Source organism: Panthera pardus, unplaced genomic scaffold (genome assembly GCF_024362965.1).
Source record: "Panthera pardus isolate Hobbes unplaced genomic scaffold, ASM2436296v1 HiC_scaffold_3, whole genome shotgun sequence".
NCBI lineage: Eukaryota > Metazoa > Chordata > Mammalia > Carnivora > Felidae > Panthera > Panthera pardus.
The window spans coordinates 32,652,572-32,677,638 of NW_026526876.1; the positions used below are offsets into that span (position 1 = coordinate 32,652,572).

The 25,067-nt window shown below is 42.8% G+C and overlaps 1 protein-coding gene across 3 annotated transcripts in view; it reads left to right on the forward strand.

Moving 5' to 3' along the window:
• The first annotated feature begins 799 nt into the window (after positions 1-799).
• Positions 800-25,067, forward strand: part of EZH1 (enhancer of zeste 1 polycomb repressive complex 2 subunit) — a 29,868-nt gene continuing 5,600 nt past the window's right edge. The window contains exons 1-15 of one of the 3 annotated variants that reach the window (XM_019435394.2): positions 800-878; positions 8,690-8,781; positions 9,396-9,516; positions 9,868-9,996; positions 11,983-12,102; positions 13,962-14,082; positions 15,101-15,277; positions 16,223-16,325; positions 16,813-16,976; positions 17,361-17,452; positions 20,579-20,759; positions 21,284-21,480; positions 23,011-23,102; positions 23,995-24,035; positions 24,505-24,630. In XM_019435394.2, coding sequence (XP_019290939.1) covers positions 8,777-8,781; positions 9,396-9,516; positions 9,868-9,996; positions 11,983-12,102; positions 13,962-14,082; positions 15,101-15,277; positions 16,223-16,325; positions 16,813-16,976; positions 17,361-17,452; positions 20,579-20,759; positions 21,284-21,480; positions 23,011-23,102; positions 23,995-24,035; positions 24,505-24,630 — 1,669 coding nt within the window. In that variant the 5' untranslated portion in view covers positions 800-878; positions 8,690-8,776. Of the gene's footprint in view, positions 879-1,363; positions 1,625-8,689; positions 8,782-9,395; positions 9,517-9,867; positions 9,997-11,982; positions 12,103-13,961; positions 14,083-15,100; positions 15,278-16,222; positions 16,326-16,812; positions 16,977-17,360; positions 17,453-20,578; positions 20,760-21,283; positions 21,481-23,010; positions 23,103-23,994; positions 24,036-24,504; positions 24,631-25,067 lie in introns of those variants that run through there. The other 2 variants (XM_053892604.1, XM_019435395.2) reach the window with 2 other exon arrangements.

The window sequence follows — 25,067 nt, forward strand, 5'->3', positions numbered from 1 at the left end:
CTGCCCTTCCCCCATTCGCTCTTTCTCAAAAATAAATAAGCATTAAAAACAAAGTTAAAGACAGAAATGTGCTTATATATATACATAAAAAGATACTGACCAGTTATCTTGCAGACTGCCCCTTATTTTGGATTTGTCTGATGCTTCCTCGTGATTAAATTCAGCTTATGCGTTTCTTCAAGAATACTACAGAAGGGATTTTGTGCCTTTCTCATTGCCTCATATTGAGGGGTACCTAAGGGGTACCTCATCACTAGTGATGCGAACTTTGATCACTGGCTTAACGTGATATCCGCCAGCTTTCTGTCCTGTAAAGTTACTATTCTTTTCCTTTGTAACTAACAGGTATCTTGCAATTGCAGAAGATACTTCGATACAAGGCTATTCATTTGAATCTAAGTGACGGGGAAAACTTTTCATGGAAATAAAGCAAGAAGGATAATTTAGAGCTCATAGACGGGTGTCGGGAGGTATTGGTAGGTGTGAGGGATCAGTATGAAGGGGTTCGGGGTTGGTTGCAAATGCTGAAGCGAAATGTGGTTCGTCGCCAGCGTGTGAGGATGGTACAACAGCTGGATAAGGTCTCCAACAAGATATTAGTGGCTCTGGGAGGCTCCCCGAGAACCCTCCCTGTCCCCTGACAGCACCGTCTTGGAAAACGTCGTGCTCTGGCTGTATCACTTCGAACTCCTGAGGTCGGGGTATTGGCGCCAAACGACAGACGTGCGAAGAAGGAAGCCCAGGTGGCCCCACCGGCGGGGCGCTGGCGGCGCAGTGCGCAGGCGCCGAAAGGGGGCGCGGGGCGGGGCTGCAGCGCGGGGGCGGGGCCGCGGCGCGCAGGCGTCCTAGCGGCGGGTCCCTGCGGCTCGGGATGGAGGGTGAGTGAGTAAACAAGCCCGGGCCGGGCGGTGGGGCCCGGCCTCGGCACCTCGCCACGCGGGGCCTAAGGGAAAGAGAGGCGAAGGGATCAGAGAATTGGGTGGAAGCGGAGGGGCAACTACCTGCCTGGTCGGGGGTAGCGGGGCGCCTCCTTCCCGTCCGAGGGCTGGACGAAAGGGGGCGATGGGACGAGCGAGCCCCCGGCTAGGACCGCGTCTGCGGCGGGGAGGGCGGTGTGTCCGGGAGGAGGAGCGGCGGGGGCGGGCCCGGGGTTGGGGACTCCCGTTGGAGGGCGGGGTGGGTCGGGTGGGCGGGAGCCCCAGAGCCGGGAGGACGCGCGGGTGGGCGGTGGCACCTGCGGGGGCCCTTAGCGAGGTGGACTCCCCAGGACTTGGGGCTGTGCATGGGGAGGGCTAGACATGCGGGGGGGCTCGGCTTGTGATGACTTTGGGGGATGTTGAGGAAAGGGTGGCAGTAAAAACAGGGCTGGGACCAGGGTGAAGCGAGTGAGGCTCTTAGGCGCAAAATGAAAGGGGCTCTCACTTTCGGGGTCCAACGGGTGCAGAGTGCCTCCTTAACGTTTTTGCGCGCTGGGCGCCTCGCACGCTTCGCCCAGCTCCCGGGGCCGAGCTGGAGGCTGCTTGTCTCTAAATTTGGTCTCGCGCCAAATTTGGTCTCCTGCCCCCCCCAGAACTCTCCTGAGGCTCGGAGGACAGAATGGGAAGCGCTTCGAAGCAAAGTCAAGGTGTTGTATTTGGGGCAAGGCTGTTAGGAAATGCAGGACAAACTTATTTCGGTAAAAAGTGACTGCTGAGAAATTGTTCCGGGGGCGGGGAGAGGAAGGGCTGTGAAAGGAGGTTAGTGCCCCCGGCGGAACACGGAGAGTGGGCTTTGATGGGTGACATGTGACATGTAGGATTGTAAATGGGGTAGCTGGGTGGTGAGCCTAACGATAGAGGGGGTGCGGATGAGGGGAAAGAGCCGAGGTAGACGAGCAACTGGGTGTGTGTGAGGACGGCGGCGAAAGTGTGGTCTCTTCCTCCACGGTTACTGCAGTGAGGTCTTTGAAGAGAACTCCCACCCCCACTGGTGCTTTTAAGTTTAGGAAACCGGCACTGAAGGAAGTTTCCAGCCTGAGAAGGTGCTAACTCTATCAGAGGTTTCTGTAAGAGCTTGTCTATTTTAAACCTTGGAATCCCTAGGGCTGGGATGGTGTGGCAGGGATAAAAGAGATTACTTTCTTACATAGCAGAAGGTGAATGTCAGAAGATAAGTACTTTTTCCCCCCTTTAGCACACTTATAATTGAGAAAAGGACCCTCTGTAAAAAATGTAATTAAAAAAAATTTTTTTAACGTTCATTTATTTTTGACAGAGGGAGACACACACACACACACATACACAGAATCCGAAGCAGGCTCCAGGCTCTGAACTGTGAGCACAGAGCCCGTCGTGAGGCTCAGACCCACGAACCACGAGATCATGACCTGAGCTGAAGTCAGAGCTTAACCGACTGAGCCACCCAGGCACCCCTGTAAAAATGTAATAATACTATTATGATGAGTGTGTGTCTCACAGCTAGTGTGGGGCACAAGTGTGTGGGCACAGCTAGTGTGTGAGCATCCCAGGCAAGGATGTTTGTTTTATCCACGGATGTACCCTAAGCACCTAAAACAGTGCAGGCACACTGTAGGTGCTCAGTACATATTTTGTGGAATAAATAATTAAATTAATAAATAAATAAATAAATTTGTGGGCAGATCTCTGGAACCTGGAGTCCAGTAGTTTGGATCCTACTTCTGCTACTAACTGGCAGAGTACTTGTACACCAGTCAGGGGGCTTGAGGCTAAGGCGTAGCTTTAAAATTCCCTGAGGTGGAAATGACCTCTTCTATGGTGTTATTTTAATTCTCTTTGAAACAGCAATAGAATAAGGAGGATTTAAAAAAATGAAATTTTACTCCCAAGAAGACTTGGGTGAGAAAGGAAAAAGTGAGAAAATGTACTCGGACTTGTTTCTCTTGTGCTTAACTTGCCTTTGAATTAGCATGCCTTTTAAAAATGATTTAAAATAATCCATTTTGTCTATTTAATTCTTGAGATCAGAAATTTAGTGTCCTTTGTCCTGTGCGTAATAGTTCCGGCCCTTGCTCTGTGCCTTGTATGAGACATGGAACAATTCATTTCACTTCATTAAGTATATCTTAAGTTTCTACTTATTGACTAGCAACTTTCCAAAAAATGTGTGAGGCAGCAACACTAAAAACACATTACATTTTCTATATAGGGTAAACTAAAGAGAAAAGAAGGAAAAACATGTGGAGAAAGGTGAAGAGAAGGATTAGGATTGAGGGGGAAGGTTTAAAAAGGAAAAATTGCTCTCAGGGAATACCTCCATTCCAGAAAGTCCCTAGCTTTCTTTTCTTTTTTTAAAAAAATTAATTAATTTTTTAAATTTGTCCAAACTGAGTATCGGGCTCCTTCCTACCTCTTTACTCCATCAGCCTGTCAGTTGGGACCTCAGTGGTCCAAACCTTAAAGTCAGGAGCTACTGCATGGGTAGTTGGGGTTTAGTGCCTCTGGTGTGTTATGTCCTCTGGCACATTTGCCCTAATACTTTGATTAGAAATGGAGTAACTGATAAGTCTTCTGATTGAATGATAGTGGTAATCACTAAAGATTAGGCTTTGTGCTAGCATAGTACAGAATCAGCCAAGGTAGGCTCTAGCCTGTTAGGAAATTGCTTTAACCCTTCTAAGTCAGCATTATATATTCTAGGAGCCAGCATTTTCCTATGGGTCTCGTAAAAACGAATCCTGCTTTGATTTTTATCACCATTGTTTCTAGTGTAAATAACTTGATTCTCTTAATCAAGCAGTGCTAGAAAATATTAATGCTATAATTTTATTTTAAATAAGAATTCAGGGTCACAGCTTCCTGTTTTAAGTAAGGTTCTTTCTACATATATAGTGCCCAGAAGCTCAAACTGATAACAGATGTAAATACCTGGGACAAGTGGGAGGGTATAAATTAAAGATGGCCTTTAAAATCCTAATTGAAGGATCTATCAGGTTGTGTACTTAGCCACAGAGTTGATTTTAATGGAGTGTTGATGAAATTGGTGATCACGGAATGATTCAGTTGTGTGTAATTAGAGCTCTTCTCGGAGGTGGGTTCACCCCTATTGTTTGTGCTTCAATTCCACCATGAACTAAAAAGGAAAGAATGAGATGGAAAATTTAAAAAATCTATAGTGCCACCTGCCTCTGAAGCCTTACTTAGCCTGCTGTTTAAAAAAATTGTTTGTTGTAAAAGAAAGTAGTAAAGACATTGAACTTGCTCCAAGGAGAAGCTGTTTCTGCAAAGAGACCCTTTATGTGGATGAAAGAACTTCATAGTTTGGAACTTTTATGTTCTGATCTCAATCTCTCTAAATTTAAGAACATTTCAGTGAAGTTTTCCCATTTCCAGCTAGTGACAGACTGCATTCTAGTTTTAGCCTTTGAAGGAAATTGAGATCCAATTTTATGGGGAAAGATTTCCAAGTTTTTATAGTTTTCTTTTTTGTGGAGATTTGATATGTAAATAAGGTAGTTTTTATTTCCAATTATCAATCTTTTAAAAAAATAAACTTAATTTTTAGGACAGTTTTAAATTTACAGAAAAAATATATACAGTACAAGGAGTTTCCATAAATTCCATATCCAGTTTCCCTTATTAACATCATATTAGCATATGTGTAACATTTTTTTTTACAGTTAATGAATCAGCATTGATCATCCCACCGTGGTTATTCATTGAGAAGTCACTCAAATTTTGTTTTAAAAGCTGGGATTGCCTGCTGATTTTTAATAGTAGAAGTCTAGAAAATTACTGGATTGATATACCATCAAGACTTAGTTTTTTCTTTAATCAGCTTTACTGAGGTAGAAATTTACATATGATAAATTCATATTTTATGTATACAGTTCAGGGAGTTTTCATAAAAGTGCATTGTCATATAACCAACACCACAGCCATGGTATAAAATATTTTCATCATCCCAAAAAAGTTCTTTTATGCTTCTTTCCATTTATTTTATTTTTATTTTTTAAAGATGTTTTATTTTTAAGTAATCTGTACACCCAGTGTAGGTCTTGAGATTACAACCCCTGAGATCCAGGGGCACGTGCTCTACCAATTGAGCCAGCCAGGCGCCCCATGCTTTTTCCATTTAAATCCCTTTCTCCAACCTCAGCACCTGGCAACCGCTGATCTGCTTTCTGTCACTGTAGATTTACCATTCGTAGAATCATTCTAGTAGAACGATTCATATAGTACATGGGTTTTTGTGCCTGGTTTCTTTCACTTAGCGTAATGCTTTTGAGATATATTGTGCACGTAGGAATGAGGAACTCCTCCTCTTTTATTGCTGAGTAGTATTCCATCCTATGGACAAACTGTCATTTGTATCCATTTGGCACTCCGTAGATATTTGCGTTGTTTCTACCTATTGGCTGTTATGAATAAAGGTGCTGTGAACATTTGTGTAGAGGTCTCTGCGCAGACATATGTTTCCATTTCTCTTGGATAAATGATAAAAACTGTATGCTAGGTTGTGTGGTAAGTGTATGTTTAACTTTAATAATAAACCCCCAAAACTAGCAAACTGTTTTCCTAAGTGGTCTACATTTTGCACTCCCAACCAGCAGCATGTAAGGATTCCAGCTGCTCCACATCCTCACCAATTGGTGTTAGCAGTTTTTTGATTTTAGACATCCTAACAGGTGTGTAGTAATCCATCATTTTGATTTTAAGATTTTAATTTGCACTTCCCTAATGACTAATATTGATACTAAGTATCTTTTTGTGTGCTTGTTTGCCATTCCAGTATCTTTTTTGGAAGTATCTGTTCAAATCTTTTGCCCACTTTTTATTGGGTAATCTTGTTGAGTTGTAGAGGAGTTATTTATATATATAAAGACTTACTCTTAAATTTCTAGATCAAAACAGCATATGTTTGTTTGTTTGTTTATTTATTTATTTATTTATTTATTTATTTATTTAAATGTTATTTTTGAGAGAGAGACAGAGTGCAAGCGGGGGAGGAACAGAGAGAGAGGGAGACACAGAATCTGTGAAGCAGGCTCCAGGCTCTGAGCTGTCAGCACAGAGCCCAATGCGAGGCTCGAATTCAGGAACTGTGAGATCATGACCTGAGCTGAAGTTGGATGCCCAACCGACTGAGCCACCCAGGTGCCCCAGCGTATGTTTATTTTCAGTGTATAAGTGAATATAATGAAAAGCTCTTAAGGACTGGCCTCGCACTTAACTGGAATATACATGGCTGTTTTGTATGTGTCAGGAACTAAAGAATCAATCTAGTAGAAATATAAAGTAGTTTTTATGTGCCACCCCCTTTGCCCAAGTTACATGAACCCGTTTATCCAAATACGTTCTAGTGAATGTTGAGGTTTTGTTTGTTTGCTTTTTAAATTAAGAAAAATAAAATCTTTGAAGTGGTAGTTGTTGGTCAGCATTCTGCCGCTATGAAAACCCATCTTATGACTGTGTTTCAGGTGTTTATTTTAATTATACCTATCTGTTCCAAACAGTATGTCTCGTCTTCCTTCTACACTCTGTGGGGGCCGACCAACTGCCAAATAAACTTTTAGAGACTTTGGAGACCCATTCAAAAGCCGAGAAAAATAAATATTAGCTCATGGTCACATGAGACTCAAATATCACATTAATTGTAAAAGGAGGAAGTGTGGCTTATTTTACACTGTGATTGGTTAAAAGTCAATGGCATTTTCATGTATATATGTGTACTCCTCTGGCCATATGAAACACTTGAGTAAAATTAGAAATAGTGCCATTAATTATTGGACTGTGTGTCCTGTCATCTCTTTTGACAGAGTGTAGATCACATTTCAATTATAAATCATTTCTCTTTTATTTTAAATTTTTTAATGTTTATTTATTTTTGAGAGAGATAGAGTGTGAGTGGGGAGGGGTAGAGAGAGAGGGAGACACAGAATCCGAAGCAGGCTCCAGGCTAAGCTGTCAGCACAGAGCCTGATGTGGGGCTTGAACTCATGACTGCGAGATCATGACCTGAGCCGAAGCTGCACGTCCAACCGACTGAGCCACCCAAGCACCCCACAATTATAATTCCTTTCTTTAACAAAAGATTGGTATTTTTCTGTGGGCATCTCTAAAATCTACACACACACACCCCCTAGCAGTTGTGGATTTTATTCCTTTTCCATTATTTGATCCCCAGTTTTTTTTTTTAACATTTTATTTTTATGTATTTTGAGGGAGGGAGAGAGAGTCTGTGCTGTCAGCACAAGAGCCTGATGTGGGGCTTGAAACCACGAACCATGAGATCATGACCTGAGCCGAAGTCAAGAGTCGGATGCTTAACCAAGGTGCCCCTTGATCCCCAGTTTTAAATGGACTGAGCAACCTGCCATAAGCTTACTATTTCAAAGAGGGAAATGAGCTCCCCCAGAAAATGTCAGAAAGGTTGCAGTTCAAAACCATTTTTTAGGAGGTTATGAAGTCTCACTGAATTATGGTCCCTCCTTTGGCCCCATTCCATGAGGAATGAGAAGTATTTAAAAGATGTCAGAGGAAGAGAGACAGTGCAATTTGTGGGGAAAGAAATTCAAGTCTGTGTAACTTTTTTCTTTTTTGTAACTCAACACCTTAGCAGCCTGGGATTCAGAGTCTTAGATTATGCTGTTGTTTCATTCCCTTCCCCCAGAGAGATAATAGTTAACTCACAGGGAATTCTGTTTTTAAGAGTTTGAATCACTTGATTGAGTTAATAGTAAACACAGTGAGTCTGCCTGCTTCTTTGCTATTCCTTCTGTCCTCTAAATTTACTAAATTTAACATCATGTTTCACCGATCCGTTTGATTCTTCAAACGAAACAATCAGGTACAGTCTCTTAAAGTTTACGTGCCTGAGATGTTATAATCATGTCTGACTGTGACAGATGTGAGACAATGGGTTATATTTTGCTGTTTTCTTGTCAGTGCTGTCATTTCTTATGGGGAAAAACAGGTAATTGAAAAATGCATCTTTAGAAGAAATATGTTCTTTGGGCATCTGGGTGGCTTAGTCGGTTAAACATCTGACTTCAGCTCAGATCATGATCTCTTCGTTCACACATTTGGAGCCTGTTTCAGACTCTGTGTCTCCCTCTTTCTCTGCCCCTCCCCTGCTTGTGCTCACTTTCTGTCTCAAAAATGAATAAACATTCATTTTTTTTTTAAAAAAGAAGAAATATGTTCTTAAACCCCCAAAGAATTTTTTTTTCATAAAATTAAAAAAAAAGAAGGCCTGAAACTTTAGTTTTCGTTTCAAATATTGGCTCTTCATAGCCCCTTATAATGTTTTCATTAACTTAAAATGCTAGGTGAAATGAATAGAACTAGTTCTCTAGGAAACCTCAGTAGTTAGAATAGAGCAAAAGCATAACCTTATAGATGTTACTGAATTTTTACGTGTACTTAATATTTGTTCTTTCCCTAAAACAATTGATGGGGCTGCCGGCTGAGCCTAGAAATTGGTTCAGAAAAAGCAGAAGCAGGGAACTCGATTGTGTAATTGTGAGAATAAATTTGTACACATGCCTGGAAGACTACAATTTGATAAAATAAAGGGTCATCCAGTATGATCGGGGCCTGACTTCCATGCAGAAATAGTGGTAGCAGAGACCTCGAAGTCTTTGTAGTTCTGGGTGAGCATCCTACTTAAGGTATCAGGGTCTAAATATGCTCTGTTGACTTAAAATCACTGTCTGTTCTCTTTTGAAAAGCTGAACATTCGTTTTGCCTTAGTGTCTTGCCATCCCTCTGAAGAACAGAAGGCACGTTATAAAACCAGACAGTTCCCCTTGCATTCTATGAGGTAGGTAGAGTGTGTTACAGTAAGTACTTTCTTAGAACTTTGAACCTTAATTCAAACACCACCCCCCACCCCCACCCCCCGTCCAATAAAAAAGTGATTTGCAGTGTTCTATTTCTGTGTGCCTTGCTGTTGGGTTGGAGATGATATTATGCTGTTGTCATATCCTACCTTTATTGTCAGGCATGTGGTGGGTTGAGACAATTTGGCAGGTACAGTTTTGTAGTGTGGGTGGATCTTTCCCTGAAGCTCTTTGGTATTAACTTGATTCTTGCAGAACATTTCTCTTAGACAAGGTATTGAGTGGGCTTCCAAATGTCCAAGGAATCCACATCCTCAAATACCCATGAGAGAACTTCTGAGTACTGAATTAAAAATGAGGTGCCATTGGAGAACGGAGGCTGCAGAACAGGAAGTGCTGATGTGAAACCTTTTTTTTTTTTTTTAATTGAAACCTTTTGTTGAGCTCACAGATTTGGGTTCTTTAAACTGTGTTTTTATGAATACATGCCGTGGGAAGGGAAGCATGACTGACCACATTGATTTGAGTTTGAGGAATTCTTCATTTCCAGGTAGTAAAATGCTGTTTCTCATCTCTGACTCTTCTTGGATTACAGCAAAATGGATATCTCAAACCCCCCAACTTCCAAATGTATCACTTACTGGAAAAGAAAAGTTAAATCTGAATACATGCGACTCCGACAACTGAAGCGGCTTCAGGCAAATATGGGCGCAAAGGTAAAAACGAACTCCCGTGTGATGAGTTATCTATTTTAATATATTGATCTAATGTGGAAGGTTGGGCTTTAAAAAAATTTTTTTTTAATGTTTATTTATTTTTTGAGAGAGAGAGAGAGAGAGAGAGAGAGAGAGGTGAGTGGGGGAAGGGCAGAGAAAGAGACACACAGAACCCAAAGCAGGCTCCAGGCTCCACACTGTCAGTGCAGAGTCCAGCACAGGGCTTGGACTCACAAACTGTGAGACCATGACCTAAGCCGAAGTCCAATGCTTAACTGACTGAGCCACCCAGGGGCCCTAGGCTGGGCTCTTCTCTTAAAATTCTAACCATTGTTCCCTTGGCTTTTCCAGGCTCTATATGTAGCAAATTTTGCAAAGGTTCAAGAAAAAACCCAGATCCTCAATGAAGAATGGAAGAAGCTTCGTGTCCAACCTGTGCAGTTGATGAAGCCTGTGAGTGGCCATCCTTTTCTCAAAAAGGTACTTCCAGGTGTCTAAGCTCAGCCTTCCTTGTTTCCTTGGACTTAAGTTGTTTGTTGTTGTTTTTCTGTATTTATGACTTATTAGAAAATAAGTAAGGATAATGGATGTAGTTATTATAGTCAATTTTGAATAACTGGGGTAGTAAATCTGTAGCTTAAAGAATAGCCTATTCACCTATTATTCTCCTCAGTTAGTAGGTATAATCATGAGGGTTTTAAGATTTTATTTTTAACTAATCTCTCCACCCTACATGGGCCTTGAACTCACAACCCCGGAGATCAAGAATTGTACACTTTTCCAAGTGAGCCAGCCAGGCCCCCCTGAGTGTTTTTTGTTTTTCAATATTTATCTTTGAGAGAGTGCAAGCAGGGGAGGGGTAGAGAGAGGGGGACAGAGGATCCGAAATGAGCTCTGCACTGACACACTGACAGCAGAGGACCCGATGTGGGGCTGGCTCGAACTAACGAACTGTGTGAGATCATGAACTGAGCCACCCAAGTGCCCCTTTTGATTTTTTTTTTAACAGAAAAATGAAACAGTGTCTACTTTACTAGGCTCTGTGTACGAGCTTCAAAACAACCCTGTCTATGCCTTGTTTGGCACCTCAGTGCTTTGATATTGGAAAGAGAGGACCCCGCATAATGAGCAGGAATATATTGATCAAAGGAATGTTCCTTGTTATAAATCTAAAAATCATTCTAGTCTTAAAGAGATAATATTTTTAAAAATAAATTCATCTCTCTTTTTAAGTTTATTTGTTTATTTTGAGAGAGAAGAAGAGAAATAATGTACGTGCGTGCATGAGCAGGAGAGACACAGTGGACAGAGAGAGGGAGAGAGAGAGACCCAAACAGCCTCTACTGTCAGCAAGGAGCCCAGCTCAGGGCTTGAACTCACGAACCATGAGATCATGACCTGAGCTGAAATCAAGAGTCAGATACCTAACCGACTGAGCCACCCAGGTGCCCCTAAGAGATAATATTTTTTTTTAATGTTTTTATTTATTTTTCAGACAGAGAGAGATAAAGCATGAGCGGGGAAGAGAGAGAGGGAGACACAGAATCTGAAGCAGGCTCCAGGCTCTGAGCTGTCAGCACAGAGCCTGACATGGGGCTCGAACTCACAGACTGTGAGATCATGACCTGAGCTGAAGTCGGACACTTAACCAACTGAGCCACCAAGGCACCCTGAGATAATATTTTTAAGATGTAAAAAGTGGATAGTATATTGAGCAATTTTCTTCTCCAAAGCAGAATATGACTCTAATTTCTATACTGTTTTGCTTTCCCCCTACTGTCTCCATCGCCTCTGCAGCTAAGTTGAGGCCAACTGTCTTAAAGTGTAGGTACTCAGGAAAACTTCCTCATCTCCTAGGACTTTCGGAGGCCTTTTGCTGTTGTGGACAGTCCAAGGAGACCAGCAATTTTACATTGAAATAAACACCAGTTGGGTGTGACAGGCACCATGCTGGAGTCTGTAGATGATACAAAGGTGAATAAGAGACAGTTTCCACATTTTTACAATCCATTGCTTCCTTTTTTAGGAGCTGATTGTTGCAAAATCCTCAACCTATTAATTTGTAAGAATTAGAAGACTACTGGGACCATTTTAGAAGGAAACTACAGTTCTCTTTTTAATTTTTTTAAATTAAAAAAAAATTTTAAGTTTATTTATTTTGAGAGAGAGAGAGAGAGTGAGAGTGAGTACAAGTGGGGGACGAGCAGAGAGAGAGGGAGAGAGAGAATCCCAAGCAGCCTCCACATTGTCAGCACAGAGTCAGACAAGGGGCTCAGTCCCACAAACCATTGAGGTCATGCCCTGAGCCCATGAGAGAAGCCCAAGCAGGCTCCACACTGTTGGCACAGAGCCCAATGCTCGATCCCAGTTGGACACTTAGCTGACTGAGCCACCTAGGTGCCCCGCTCCAGTTCTCTTGGGTCATGTGCTTGCCTTTCCCTCCCCATGTCTTTGTTTATATTTCAGTGTACCATAGAGAGCATTTTCCCAGGATTTGCAAGCCAACATATGTTAATGAGGTCTCTGAACACAGTTGCCTTGGTTCCCATCATGTATTCCTGGTCCCCTCTCCAGCAGAACTTTATGGTATGTATTAAAAGCACTGTGGTGATTGTATAAACTGTATGATCATCCTGTGTTGGTGTGCTGGCACTCCTCTTAGGGTAAAGATTGTCAGATTGTACTTAACAAAGCTTGGGCATGCAGGACAGACTGTTTTTGTAATTTATTTACTCTCTCTATACACACACACACACACACACACACACACACACACACACACGTACATATAGCACACGTTATTCTAACTCATTAGGTTTTGTGCTCTCTGAAGTGTCCTTCTGAGTTGATGCTAGTTTTTTTTGTTTTTTTGTTTTTGTTTTTTTTAAGATTTATTTATTTTGAGAGAGAGAGAGAGAGAGACAGAGCATGTGAGCCAGGGAGGGGCAAAGAGAGAGGAGAGAGAATCCCAAGCAGCCGCTACATTGTCAGCAGAGTCAGACAAGGGGCTCAATCCCACAAACCATTGAGGTCATGACCTGAGCCGAGATCAAGAGTTGGACACTTAATCAACTGAGCCACCCAGGCACTCCAATGCTTATTCTTTTTTGAATGAATGAGACTGGGCAAGACTCCAATTTTCCCTTACTACTTTGGCCCAGTTTTGTAACATGTGAAGTTAAATGTAGTCTAAATCAGACACTTGAGGCTTAAGCAGGTTGACATCTCCCTGCTGATGGAGCGATCCTTTCTGAACCCCCTAAAGGCAAGATGCGGTGAAAGCAACTGAAATAATAGAGGGGCACATGGATTCAAGAGCCTTACATCTGGGCCTTTATGCTGACTCCTGCTTGGGTTAGTTTTGGTTCTGATAATCAGTCCTGTCTAAATACTGGCATTGCTTATCATCTGCCTGGTGACAGCAGGAATAGGATATAGGTTTACAGAAGGGAATCCTCTCTTAGAATAAAACTTCACAGTAATTTTACTTACTACTTGGGGAATTAAGAATGGCTGTGTTTTCTGCTGAACAACAACAATAACAAAAATCCATTAGTATTTTCTTTAGCCAGGAAATATTCATAGCTCATACCGCAGTTGACTTTAGGCTCCCATTGAGTATGATCGACCTGAGTTGTAATCATAATTTTTTATTATGATTATGGGAGTTTAGTCCTAGTATGTATAAGAGACTACCCAGAAACTCTATGGTTGCTCAGGTTCTGTTCTGAATATTCTGGTTATATTGCAGATTATACTCTTGGAAGCCTTCCTTTTCATTTATGTATCTCTACGTATGATAAGAATTAGAATTGAAGACTTTTTAGACTATTGTTTAAGTGATATTTGTACCTATTTTACAATGATGTTTTGTAGATAATAGATGGAATCACTGTGAAAAATAAATGTGCTGGCAAATTCTAAATTTTTTTTTTTTTTTAACGTTTATTTATTTTTGAGACAGAGAGAGACAGAGCATGAACGGGGGAGGGGCAGAGAGAGAGGGAGACACAGAATCGGAAGCAGGCTCCAGGCTCTGAGCCATCAGCCCAGAGCCGACGCGGGGCTCGAACTCACGGACCGCGAGATCGTGACCTGAGCTGAAGTCGGACGCCTAACCGACTGCGCCACCCAGGCGCCCCTATGCTGGCAAATTCTAAATGTTGTTGGAAATATCATTGTCAGTACTAGGCTAAACATTTGGTAGTTAATATCCTTAAGTAGTTAAACTGACTTTTTTCCCTAAGAGTAGCATTGCCCCCTTCCGTTTGAAGTTTTGTTGGCAACACAGAATGGCCAGTCTTTAAAAATGCGGGAAACTCTGTAACCAAAGGCGTTTTCAGGAAATTCAAGCATCAAAAAAGGCCCAGCAAAGATTCTATTAAACAGGAAAGAGGAGCTGCCTAGTGAATTCATGGAATGAATCACATCTGGTTTGATTTCAGGTAGAAGATGAGACAGTTTTGTGCAATATTCCCTACATGGGAGATGAGGTGAAAGAAGAAGATGAGACTTTCATTGAGGAGCTCATCAATAACTATGATGGGAAAGTCCACGGTGAAGAAGGTAGTGGTACTGGGCTCTTTGGGAGAAAACTTTATTAAAATGGTGCCCCTTCTTTGGTACATCATCATCTTGCTTTTATTTGCTACCTCACGGTGTACACACTGAAGAATATTTCGATTGCTGGGACTAAAAATTTTATATTAAAAATGTCCCCAGTTAAATTGTAAAAGGAGTTGCGACATAAAAGGATTTTATATATGTAGTAATCAGTGGCTGAGGAGATAGTGTAGTGCACAAAGAAGTGTGATCTTAGGAGTTTTCCATAAATCCATCCAAAGCCATTTTGTTCTTCATTTCTCTTTCTCTGAGAATGGCAATGAGCATAATCTCTCTGTCCTACTTTGATCCAGATATATCCTAAATCTCCCAGAAATTGTAACATTCTGACTTTCCTAAAAGCGAGTCATTTGGATTTAGTTGTAGTTCTAGAAAAGGCTGCCAGTGTGTAAGTGGGAAGATGGGGAGAGACTCCCTATGGCTTTACAGACCAATAGCCTCACCAGCTCTTTTGACAGTTGTGGGTACTGTTGAAAATGCATTATTTATCTACTGCGCCCCCTAGTGTTCAAAGACTTTATCCTAAGTTGTTAGTGTAACCCCACAGAGTATGATTTTAAGAAGATAATGCTGTCTTTTGACTCAAAGACGTCATTGGCAACCCATCAGCAGGAAAACCAAGTAAATTTTCATGTTATCATTCTTTTCCTGTCCCACTTGTATTGCTTGTACACCTTTGTGAGATTTTGGACCATAAATACAGGTTGATCTGTGACTGAGGAAGTGAACTATCCCAGTTAGAGTAAAGCCTATATAACTGGATTTCCCGCTCTAGCCAGCTCAATTGTTGCAGCTGTAAGAGCCAATCAAAGTATTGTAATTTCCTGACTGTTCATATAAAAATGTACCTATGTTATATAACGTAAGTTGTACTTCAGGAGTGAATACGAGAAAACCTTCCTAGGAGGACTAAGGGAACATGAAATGACCACAGCTCAGCCATCTAATCTTTATGTTTTAGAGATGATCCCTGGATCTGTTCTGATTAGTGATGCTGTTTTCCTGGAGTTGGTAGATGCTCTGAATCAATACTCAGATGAAGAGGAGGAAGGGCACAATGACACCTCAGATGGGAAGCAAGATGACAGCAAAGAAGATCTGCCAGTGACAAGAAAGAGAAAACGACACACTCTTGAAGGTAAATATTCCATTCTGAAAGTGACAGGGAGAGGGAAAAAGGGAGAAACAGAAAGGTTTGTTGATTATTAAAGGCTGCTGGTGCTTTTCACTTGGTTCACTCTGAAGGAAACAGAGTAGTGTGTTTGGGAGACATGGAAAATTATAAAGAAGAAAATATAATTATCCTATAATTTTACTACCTAGGAATAACCGGCATTAATGTTTTCTTCTAGACCTAAAAAACTGTGTGTGTGTGTGTGTGTGTGTGTGTGTGTGTGTGTGTGTGCGCGCGTGTGTGTATCCACACACACACACACACAGAATATACACATACACATACCTAAAACGAATATAATGTTGTATGTCAACTGCGTCTCAAGTTTTTAAAAGTACATATATAATAAAAAAAAGTACACATACAAAACAATGTGTTTTATATGCATTATGTGAAATGGGATCATGCCACAGATACACACACATACACAATTTTATATCCCTTTTTATTTGATCTTCTCTCGTAAGCATTTTTCCATGTTGTTAATATTTAATTAACTTCATGTTTAATTATGTGCCATGGTACTTACTTATACTATACGTCCAGGGACATAGTGTCTCTGTCTTGTTACAACAAAGCTGTAACATCAGTCTTGTTCTTCAGCCTCATTGTTATGATGGCATTCTTCAATATCCACATCTCTCCATGAAAACTCCTGTTTTCCCCTCTAGATTCTCTCTTGGAACATGGATTTTGTCATTAATGTATAGATGACGCTGATTTCCTTATTACTGGTAACCTATTAGGTAAACCCAGGTAGCATTGACTTCTTTATGTGTTCCTAAACAGTCAGCGGTTGGGTTAGCAAAGCAGCTGTAATCAAAATGCTGTGACAGAGGGAAAATGACCAAACAGCTTTGTTTGCATCCTTGATTATAGCTCAGGAGCTCTTTGTCATTTCCAACTCAGGCAACAAAAAGAGTTCCAAGAAACAGTTCCCAAACGACATGATCTTCAGTGCAATTGCCTCGATGTTCCCTGAGAACGGTGTCCCGGATGACATGAAGGAGAGGTAGGGAAGGCCGTTCCACTCAGGCCATGTAGAGCGCTCAAGCAAAACTTTTATTCAAGCCTAAATTTGGTTAATAAAAAACCTTGTTTCTGGTAAGTGTGCTATGATTTGCTCACACTTCTGATTGTTTCCTACTTCATTTGCTTACCTCTAAATACCCGTTCCCATATTAAAGGGCATTGTTCATTGGCTTTGAAGTAATTTCGGGCAGCGAACTTCTAAAATTCTGCATTTTTCTGGAGAGTTACTCCAGCGCCATACTTTCCAAATCTGTCTCTCTCTTTGCTTGCAGACATGTGCCCAGCCCAGCACAGGTGCAGTGGTGCACCCACTTAGGTATACGCCACCCTGCCATCAGCAAGCCCCGTAAAAAAGCACCCATGCTCCCTTGGCCAACTGTACCTGGATGACTGTCAGTGCGCGATCTGTACTTTCTCAGTGAAGACGTTTCCTTGGAAGGAATTCTTCTCTCTCTTTTTAAAAATAGGTACCGGGAGCTGACGGAGATGTCAGACCCCAATGCGCTTCCCCCTCAGTGCACACCCAACATCGACGGCCCCAACGCCAAGTCCGTGCAGCGGGAGCAGTCTCTGCACTCCTTCCACACACTTTTTTGCCGGCGCTGCTTCAAATACGATTGCTTCCTTCACCGTGAGTGGGGCTACTCTGAAATACTTTCCTGTTCTCCATCCCCAACCACTGCGTCCTTCTGTTTATTTTAGTTAATCATACAGAGTTCCTGGCTTCTGACCTGATGCTGGTTTTACAAAGGGCGGGTTCTCTATTCACTTGTACCGTTGCGGTGCAATGTGTTTCGCGTGGTCAGGACAGAATAACCAGCAACATACGAGTCCCTGAGCACCTGTTAGCTTTGAAAGGGTTGTGTTGATGTCAGAAATGATTAAATTTTGCGCACCTTGATGGTAGCTGTTTATATCTAAATTTTCCCACCATGGCTCCTTAATTGGATTTTGTTCTTCCCCATCCTGCCAAGTAGATGAACCATTGGAAACAGGACAGTTTTGTGTTTTCCAGCTTTTCACGCCACCCCTAATGTATATAAACGCAAGAACAAAGAGATCAAGATTGAACCAGAACCATGTGGCACAGACTGCTTCCTTTTGCTGGTATGTTCTTTTTTTTTTTTTTTTTTAAGTTTTATTTATTTAACTAATCTCTACATCCAACCTGGGACTCCAACTCATGACCCTTAGATCAAGAGTTGCACGCTCCGCCAACTGAACCAGCCAGGCACTCCTTGCTGATATGTTCTTAAACTGTTCTGCCATTGTTAAATCTGTTGAAAATTGAGCAGGAAATGGCCCTTCAGTTTTCTGCTCCTGGGAATACAAACCAGATGAGCCAGTATGTAGCACTCTGGGGGGTCACAAAGCACAAATAAAACATGACTTCTGCTCTTAAGGAGCTCCCAAATACTGAGGACTATGAAATTAGTCTCGTGGAGTGAGGAGGGCATGTGTGTATCTGTAACGGCATTTTCTTTGCTGTCTTCTTTTAAATGCATAGAAACATACGAGAAATAACACATGAGAGCACCCATGTCTTATTGTAAGGTAAACAGCCAGATGGGCCCTTCCCTGATGGACAGACTTTATGCGGCAGCATAAATTCTCCTGCATTCATGTGGGAAGGCAGTACACTTAGAACGAGAAGGGAATAGGTTCACTTGGACCAGCCAAGGACATAGTTTTGCTTTCTGCACACTACAGTGAGCTTAGGTAAAGAATGAAATACCTTGATTTCTGCTACCAATTAAAAATAGGTTATAGAGCCAAGTGCCTTTGGGACCATCTTTAGTGGGATAATAGAAGAAAAGATGGTAAAAAGTGCCACTGGGTGTACATCTGGAAAATGAGCCATGTGATAATAGCAAAAGAGTACACAGACTTTCTCTACTTTTTCCCCTATATGGGTCGACTCCTTCCTGTGTGCCAAGTAGCATGCTGGCCCTTAACATTATATTATCTTACATTCTTGCTTATGACAACATCCTGAGGTGGAGAAACTATGGGTTATAGAAGCTACATATTTTGTCCAAGATTTGTTAATGTCAGTGGTTTGGCAGTAATGAAATTCAAGCTCTGGTCTAGCTCCAGAGTCCATACTTTTTAAGTTATTCCACACTTTAAAAAATTACACTGTGTTATATCAACACCAGCATTTATTTTTTTATTCTTATATATATTTTTTTAAAGAGCGTTTTTTTTTTTCTTTAATGTTTACTTATTTTTGAGAGAGAGAGAGAGACAGAGTGTGAGTGGGGGCGGGGCAGAGAAGGAGACACAGAATCCAAAGCAGGCTCCAGGCTCTGAGCTGTCAGCACAGAGCCTGACGGGATGCTCAAAACACAAACCGTGAGATCATGACCTGAGCCGAAGATGGAGGTAACCTACTGAGACACCCAGGCGCCCCTTATTTTTATTTACTTTTTACTGTTTATTTTTTTGAGAGAGAGAGACACACAGAGTGCAAGCAGGAGCAGGGCAGAGAGAGGGAAACACAGAATCCAAAGCAGGCTCCAGGCTGTCAGCACAGAGCCCGATGTGGGGCTCAAACCCACGAACCTTGAGATCATGACCTGAGCTGAAGACTGAGCCACCCAGACGCCCCAACACCAGCATTTATATAAATAAAAAGACGTTGTCTTTCTCACAGCAATTACCCTGAGACCCTGTACATGTTTCAAAAGATGCTGTCAGTGCCCAAAATGTATGTCTATGTGTGTGTGTTTAACTTACAGAACTGTCTGTGCACAGTTTTTCTTTTATTGCTTTTTAGAAATCAGTGCATTTTTCAAATATAATGCTGGACTGTTTTTCCCTCAATCTCGATCATGGAAGGAAGGTGAAAGATATCTTCTTAGATTTAATGATAGTTTTTCCATATTTGCTTCGTCCCTCTATTTGTATATGCATATCTTTTGCTGAGCAATTTGAAAATAAGTTGCAGACATTGAGATACTTGTTTGCTAAGTATTTCAGCATGCACTTCCTAAAAATACAGACATTCTCTTATATAACCACATTATTACACCTAAAAAAAATTCAGAGAATTTAATAATATCATCTGTCCGTTCCATATTTAAATTTTTTCAGCTGTACCAAGAGTAGCTGGGTTTGGGTTTTTTTTTTTTTTTTAAACAAGGTCATCCAGTCATACATCATATTTGGTTATTATGTCTTTTCAGTCTCCTTTAATGTCAAGTAATCACCCCATTTTTTTTTTCCTTTTTGAAAAATCCAGGCTCATTGTCTAGTAGGATACTGTCCCAAATTCTGAATTTGTGGTTTTCTCCTGGTGTTACTGAACTTGTTTTTCTATCCTCTATTTCCCATGAACTAGAATTAGCTCTGGAGCCTTAGTTATATTTATGTTAAATCTTTTGATCACGAATACATTGTAAGTGATGCTGTGTACGTCACATTGTAGGATGAGCACATTCAGTTAATTTTAAAACTTCACTTTTGGAATTTCCTTTAGGGCCTACAGGATATTAGTCTGAATATCCTTAGTAATGGCAAATCTTTATCCTTTGCATGTAGATTTAGTTTTCAGAAACAGCTAGAAGTGTTTGGGAACCAAGTCTGGTGAGAAGGTAGATGATCAAGTTGTGTGATAGTTATTGGGTCTTTTTTTTTTTTTTTTTTTTTTTTAAATAAAGCATAGCTATAAAGTAATGAAGCAGTATTCTTCCAAGTCTAATAAACTGATTTGGGAGAAGTAAGTAGTGACATTGGACAAATTTAGGGACTACATATTTTATTATTGAAACAGAAGCAGTGCAAGTAGAATGAAAAAAACAGTGTGGCCAGGGGATGGGGAGCCCTCATTCTGTACCCATTCTGGAACAGTTAGCTACACATGCTCAAGCAGGTCCCTTCCTCTCTGAACCTCATTTCCTCTTCCACAGGAGAATGTGTTCTCAAATTCCAAATAGCTAACATGCAAATGAGTTTTAGACCCAACTCACTGGAAAGTTGAAGATGCGCAGATTACATCTGTTTTAATATTACTTTACAAGGCAGCTCTTCTGTGAAGAGGTATAAATTTGTAAGTTTTAGAATGCTGGTTAAGCAGCTTTTACATAGTCACACTTACATAGCACAGAGCAAAACATAGACAGTGTCATTGCATGTAAGCACAGGCGTTGAAGAAGGGGGTTTGTAATGATGGGATCAATATGGCGACCCTGGGCCTGTTCCTGTCTCCCACCTGTAATGTGTACATTGCAGGAAGGAGCGAAGGAGTACGCCATGCTCCACAACCCTCGCTCTAAGTGTTCCGGGCGTCGCCGGCGAAGGCACCACATGGTCAGTGCTTCCTGCTCCAACACTTCAGCCTCTGCTGTGGCTGAGACTAAAGAAGGGGACAGTGACAGGGATACAGGCAATGACTGGGCCTCCAGTTCTTCAGGTACACTGAACAGAAAGCGATCCTTTCTTCCTATGCAAGGCCTCTGGGAAACGCAGGATCACTGCCTAACACTTAACGTTACTACTTTTTTAACATGGTTAGTTCTTCCTTTTTTTTTTTTTTTTAAAGTTTATTTATTTATTTTGAGAGAGAGGTGGGGAGGGGCAGAGAGAGAGAGAGAGAGAGAGAGAGAGAGAGAATCCCAAGCAGGCTCCATGCTCTCAGTGCAGAGCCTGATGCAGGGCTTGAACTCTTGCACCATGAGATAATGACCTGAACCGAAATTAAGGGTCGGGCGCTTAACCAGTTGAGCCACCCAGGCACCCCTAAAGATGGTTAGTCCTTTCTATGGCTTCGCCTGTTGGCAGTAGAGACAGGGAATATTTTGATTCCTAACTATTCTGCCATTTAAAGCAGAATGATGTACTTCGGAGTGTACATCCGAAGTGTACATCCGGAGTGTACATGACTGATGACAACTGCATTCTCTCTCCTCCTGTTCCTCGCATCTCCTCCTCTCTTAGAGGCCAACTCTCGCTGCCAGACCCCCACAAAGCAGAAGGCTAGTCCGGCCCCCCCTCAGCTCTGTGTAGTGGAAGCACCCTCGGAGCCTGTGGAATGGACTGGGGCTGAGGAATCTCTCTTTCGAGTGTTTCATGGCACCTACTTCAACAACTTCTGTTCCATAGCCAGACTTCTGGGGACTAAGACATGCAAGCAGGTACTCTCGGAGAGGAGCTGGGACAGGCAGGGCCCTCCTTTCATCCACTGCTCTGTCAGCCCTTTTGCCATCTTGTGTGGCCTGTCTCAAAAGGAGCTGTCTTAGGCTCAGTCCCTCATGAGCAGGTGCTTCTGAGCCACGAGGCGGGTTCCCCAAACATGGGACTGTTTCTGCAGACTGTTTCTGCAGATGCCAGGCCTAGCCGTGCTTGGGGAATCTGGTCTCCTCCTTGCTGAATTCTCATTTCTGTCTCTAGCCACTATCTGACCCTTCTGGGTGTTTCTGCCCTCTCTTAGCTTTTTGTTGTTGTTGTTGTTGTTTGTTTTTGGTTCCTGCCTTTCTTTCTAAATGCGTACCCCTTTCCTAAAGGGACCCCCAGGTCTTTCTGGGGATCTTCTCATCCCCAGAAGCAGGCCTGCTCCTGCTTCTGTAGCTGCCGCGGTCACCCGTTCTGTCAGTCTCCTCGGTTGCTTTCTTCCCCAGATGTTCTATCGCTAGCTTTTCTAATTGCCACCCCCAGTAGCTGGGCCTGGACCTCACCCTTCTCACTCATGCCGTTACTAGAATCACAATTTGATAGCAGCCACTGATGCTTGGAGGCCGTGGGACCTGATGTCCCAATCAGTCTCCGCCTGACTGCAGTGACAAGACAGACTAAAGAACAGGGTTCAAGGAGCAGTTGGGTGTTAGGGCCGATCCAATAAGAAAGGAATGCTCGAGCCGAGCCATGCTGCTTAGCACCCTGACTTCAGGAGGAGTCTCTGTGGCCTCTTCCTCATGATGCCTCTACTTAGAACATGCACTAGAACCATGAATGGAAGTGCCCTTTCATTTGGAGCTCATTGCCTATTTCCTTGAGGCAAAGGTTCTTAACCTGAAAATCTACAGAATTGTGGGCAAAACAATTTTGCCTGTATTTTCCTGAGAAGAAGATTTGTAGTTTTCATGGAATCTCAAGAGGGCCTATAGCCAAAAAGGAGAGGAAAAAAAAAAAAAAAAGCCAAAAACAAACGCTATGAGGGAAGAAGCATGTTGGAAGGGAACCAGTCTTCCAGAAATGCTGGCCTATGAAAATAGACAAGGGTCTGGCCTCTTCATACCAACAGAGGGAGCTAGTGCTTAGCCAAGGGGTACCACTCCTGTCCTGTCTTATACTCGGTTATACAAGGGACCCAAAGTTGCCCTTCCTCAGAAGAGACAGATAATGTTGGTAAGAATCATTCCATTCAGGGCTTGGTAGGTAAAGGTGTAGATAAAAGCTACTGACCAGGAGAGCTGTAACTGTGCTCACTATTTCTCTTTTCTAGAGTCAGGATAAATAGTTAAGAATTGATGTCAGGATGCCAGGGCCAGTGATCTGATATCTCAGTCCCACTCTGTGCCCCTCCCCCCGCCCCCCCATTGAAGAGATGCTCAGTCAGCCGCCCTCGAGCTCTCCAGAATGCTCCCAAGCCCAGCGCCTGTCTGGCTCACTTATCTGACCACCTGGCTCAAGAAGGAGTGACAAGTCCTGTTGGATTTCTCTTCCAGGTCTTTCAGTTTGCAGTCAAAGAATCACTTATCCTGAAGCTGCCAACAGATGAGCTCATGAACCCGTCGCAGAAGAAGAAAAGAAAGCACAGGCAAGGGTTGGACAAAGGACTTTCTGTTCCCTGTGCTCTGACCTCCCCTTGGACTTCCCAACTGCCTCCCTCTTGAGTTTAGCATTGCACAACTGAGGGCCAGCCTTCTCAGTGCTCCCTGTGGGTCTGTGACTTGGACCAGCCCTTCCTTCTTCCATCCCTAGATGCTGTGGACTGGGAGATAACCATCTGCCGTCCCTTTAAGCTCCTGGCCAGTAGGGTGAGAGCTGGCCTCATGGCTCCACCCTGAGGCCATTTCTCCTCATTGGGTGGTTAGTGACCACTGTTCTCACTTCTCAACTCTGACCAGAGTTTTTCCTTTTGGCTCTTGTATTGTTTTTTCTAAGTTGCACAATAACACCGTCTTTTAGCTAGCCTTTGCTAAGGGTTGGAAGGGTTTTTTTTTAATTCAACATTCTGCCTGCCTCGGTTCCCTAATGACTATCACCTACTCAAGGAAGGAACTGACACCAATTCTAGATATAGAAGGAAGTCCCTGTGGCTTCTGCCTCTCGGTTTGTTCAGTCAGCAGATTCCTGAAAAGTTCCCACCTCCCCATCCTGCAATTCTTCCACATCTCCACCTCCCCAAACAGAAGGAGGGAGGGAGGGGGGAGAGGGAGAAACAATAGCGTCATAATAGACACAGAGGGTTGGGTTTTGTGTTTGTTTTTTATACATCTTTGTTTGTTTTATATTTAAATCTTGAAGCATAGACCAGCTGGACTCCAGATGAACTCCGGCTTCCATCTAGCAGGATAGGGGCCTCTGGTGGAAGGATTCGGGGAGGATACTCCCTGGTGATCAGACCACAGTCCCTCAAAGCAGGCCATGTTGTTATTTACCCAAATGTGCAGAGCCATGACCCAGGCCCATCCGCCTCTCTTTTCCAGGTTGTGGGCTGCACACTGCAGGAAAATTCAGCTGAAGAAAGGTAAGTTGCACCAGGGTGCTCTTCGGCAGTTCAGCGTGAGGTCTCACCCCTGTGGTCACCCGCCCGCCCCACCTACAGCCGCTCTTGTTGACCCTGTACTGCTTCCGCAGATGGCAGATTTCTCTGCAGCAGCTGAGAACAGCTCAGCTTCTCACTGCAGCTGAGCGCACCTCTTAGGAGGTAGAGCTAGGAGCCTTGTGGTCTCTGACTTTCATAGCGCGCCATCTGCCAGGTTCCAGACTTCGTTTAGTGTTTGGAATGGGCTGCCCTATAGTCCCAGACCATTTCCACACTCTCCGCACAAGGCAAATCACCCCGTTTTAGCTGACAAACAACCATCATCTCTGATGGCTTCTCACTTCAGGTGCTAAACGTGTGTCTAAGATCATGACTGGGACAGCCTCCTCCAGTCGAGACGATCGGGGAGCCCGGGCACAGCAGTGTCCTGGTCTACTCTTTTCTCTCCTAGATAACTCTTCCACTCAAGTGTATAACTACCAGCCCTGCGACCATCCAGACCGCCCCTGTGACAGCACCTGCCCCTGCATCATGACGCAGAATTTCTGTGAGAAGTTCTGCCAGTGCAACCCGGACTGTAAGTTTCCACTGTTTTCCCCTGTGGTCCTCCCGAAACAGCCAGCCACCGTGCACCCCAGGTTTCCCTCCCCGCCCATGCCCCTTGTTGCCCCTGGGCCTTCTGATGTCCTCTTTGCCGTGTTCTAAGCATTCTGCAGAGGAAACAAGATCCTTAAGATCTGGAAAAGTCATTGTTTTAAAAACCCATAGGTGTTTGATTCTAAAAGCAACAACTATACAGAAATCAGAAACATTCCCATCTTTACCTTCCAGAGAAGAATTAAGAAACGTGGGAATTTTTTCCCTTAAGGTGCTGTCACAGACCTCCTTTTTTAAGGTGTTGTTTTACAACATGTACAGGTTACAACACTGCGTATGCCCATTTTAGTTTAGTATCCGGAGTTTTACTATCAGGTCAGTCTGGATGTCAGCAGAAGTAAGATAAAGGCTAAACAT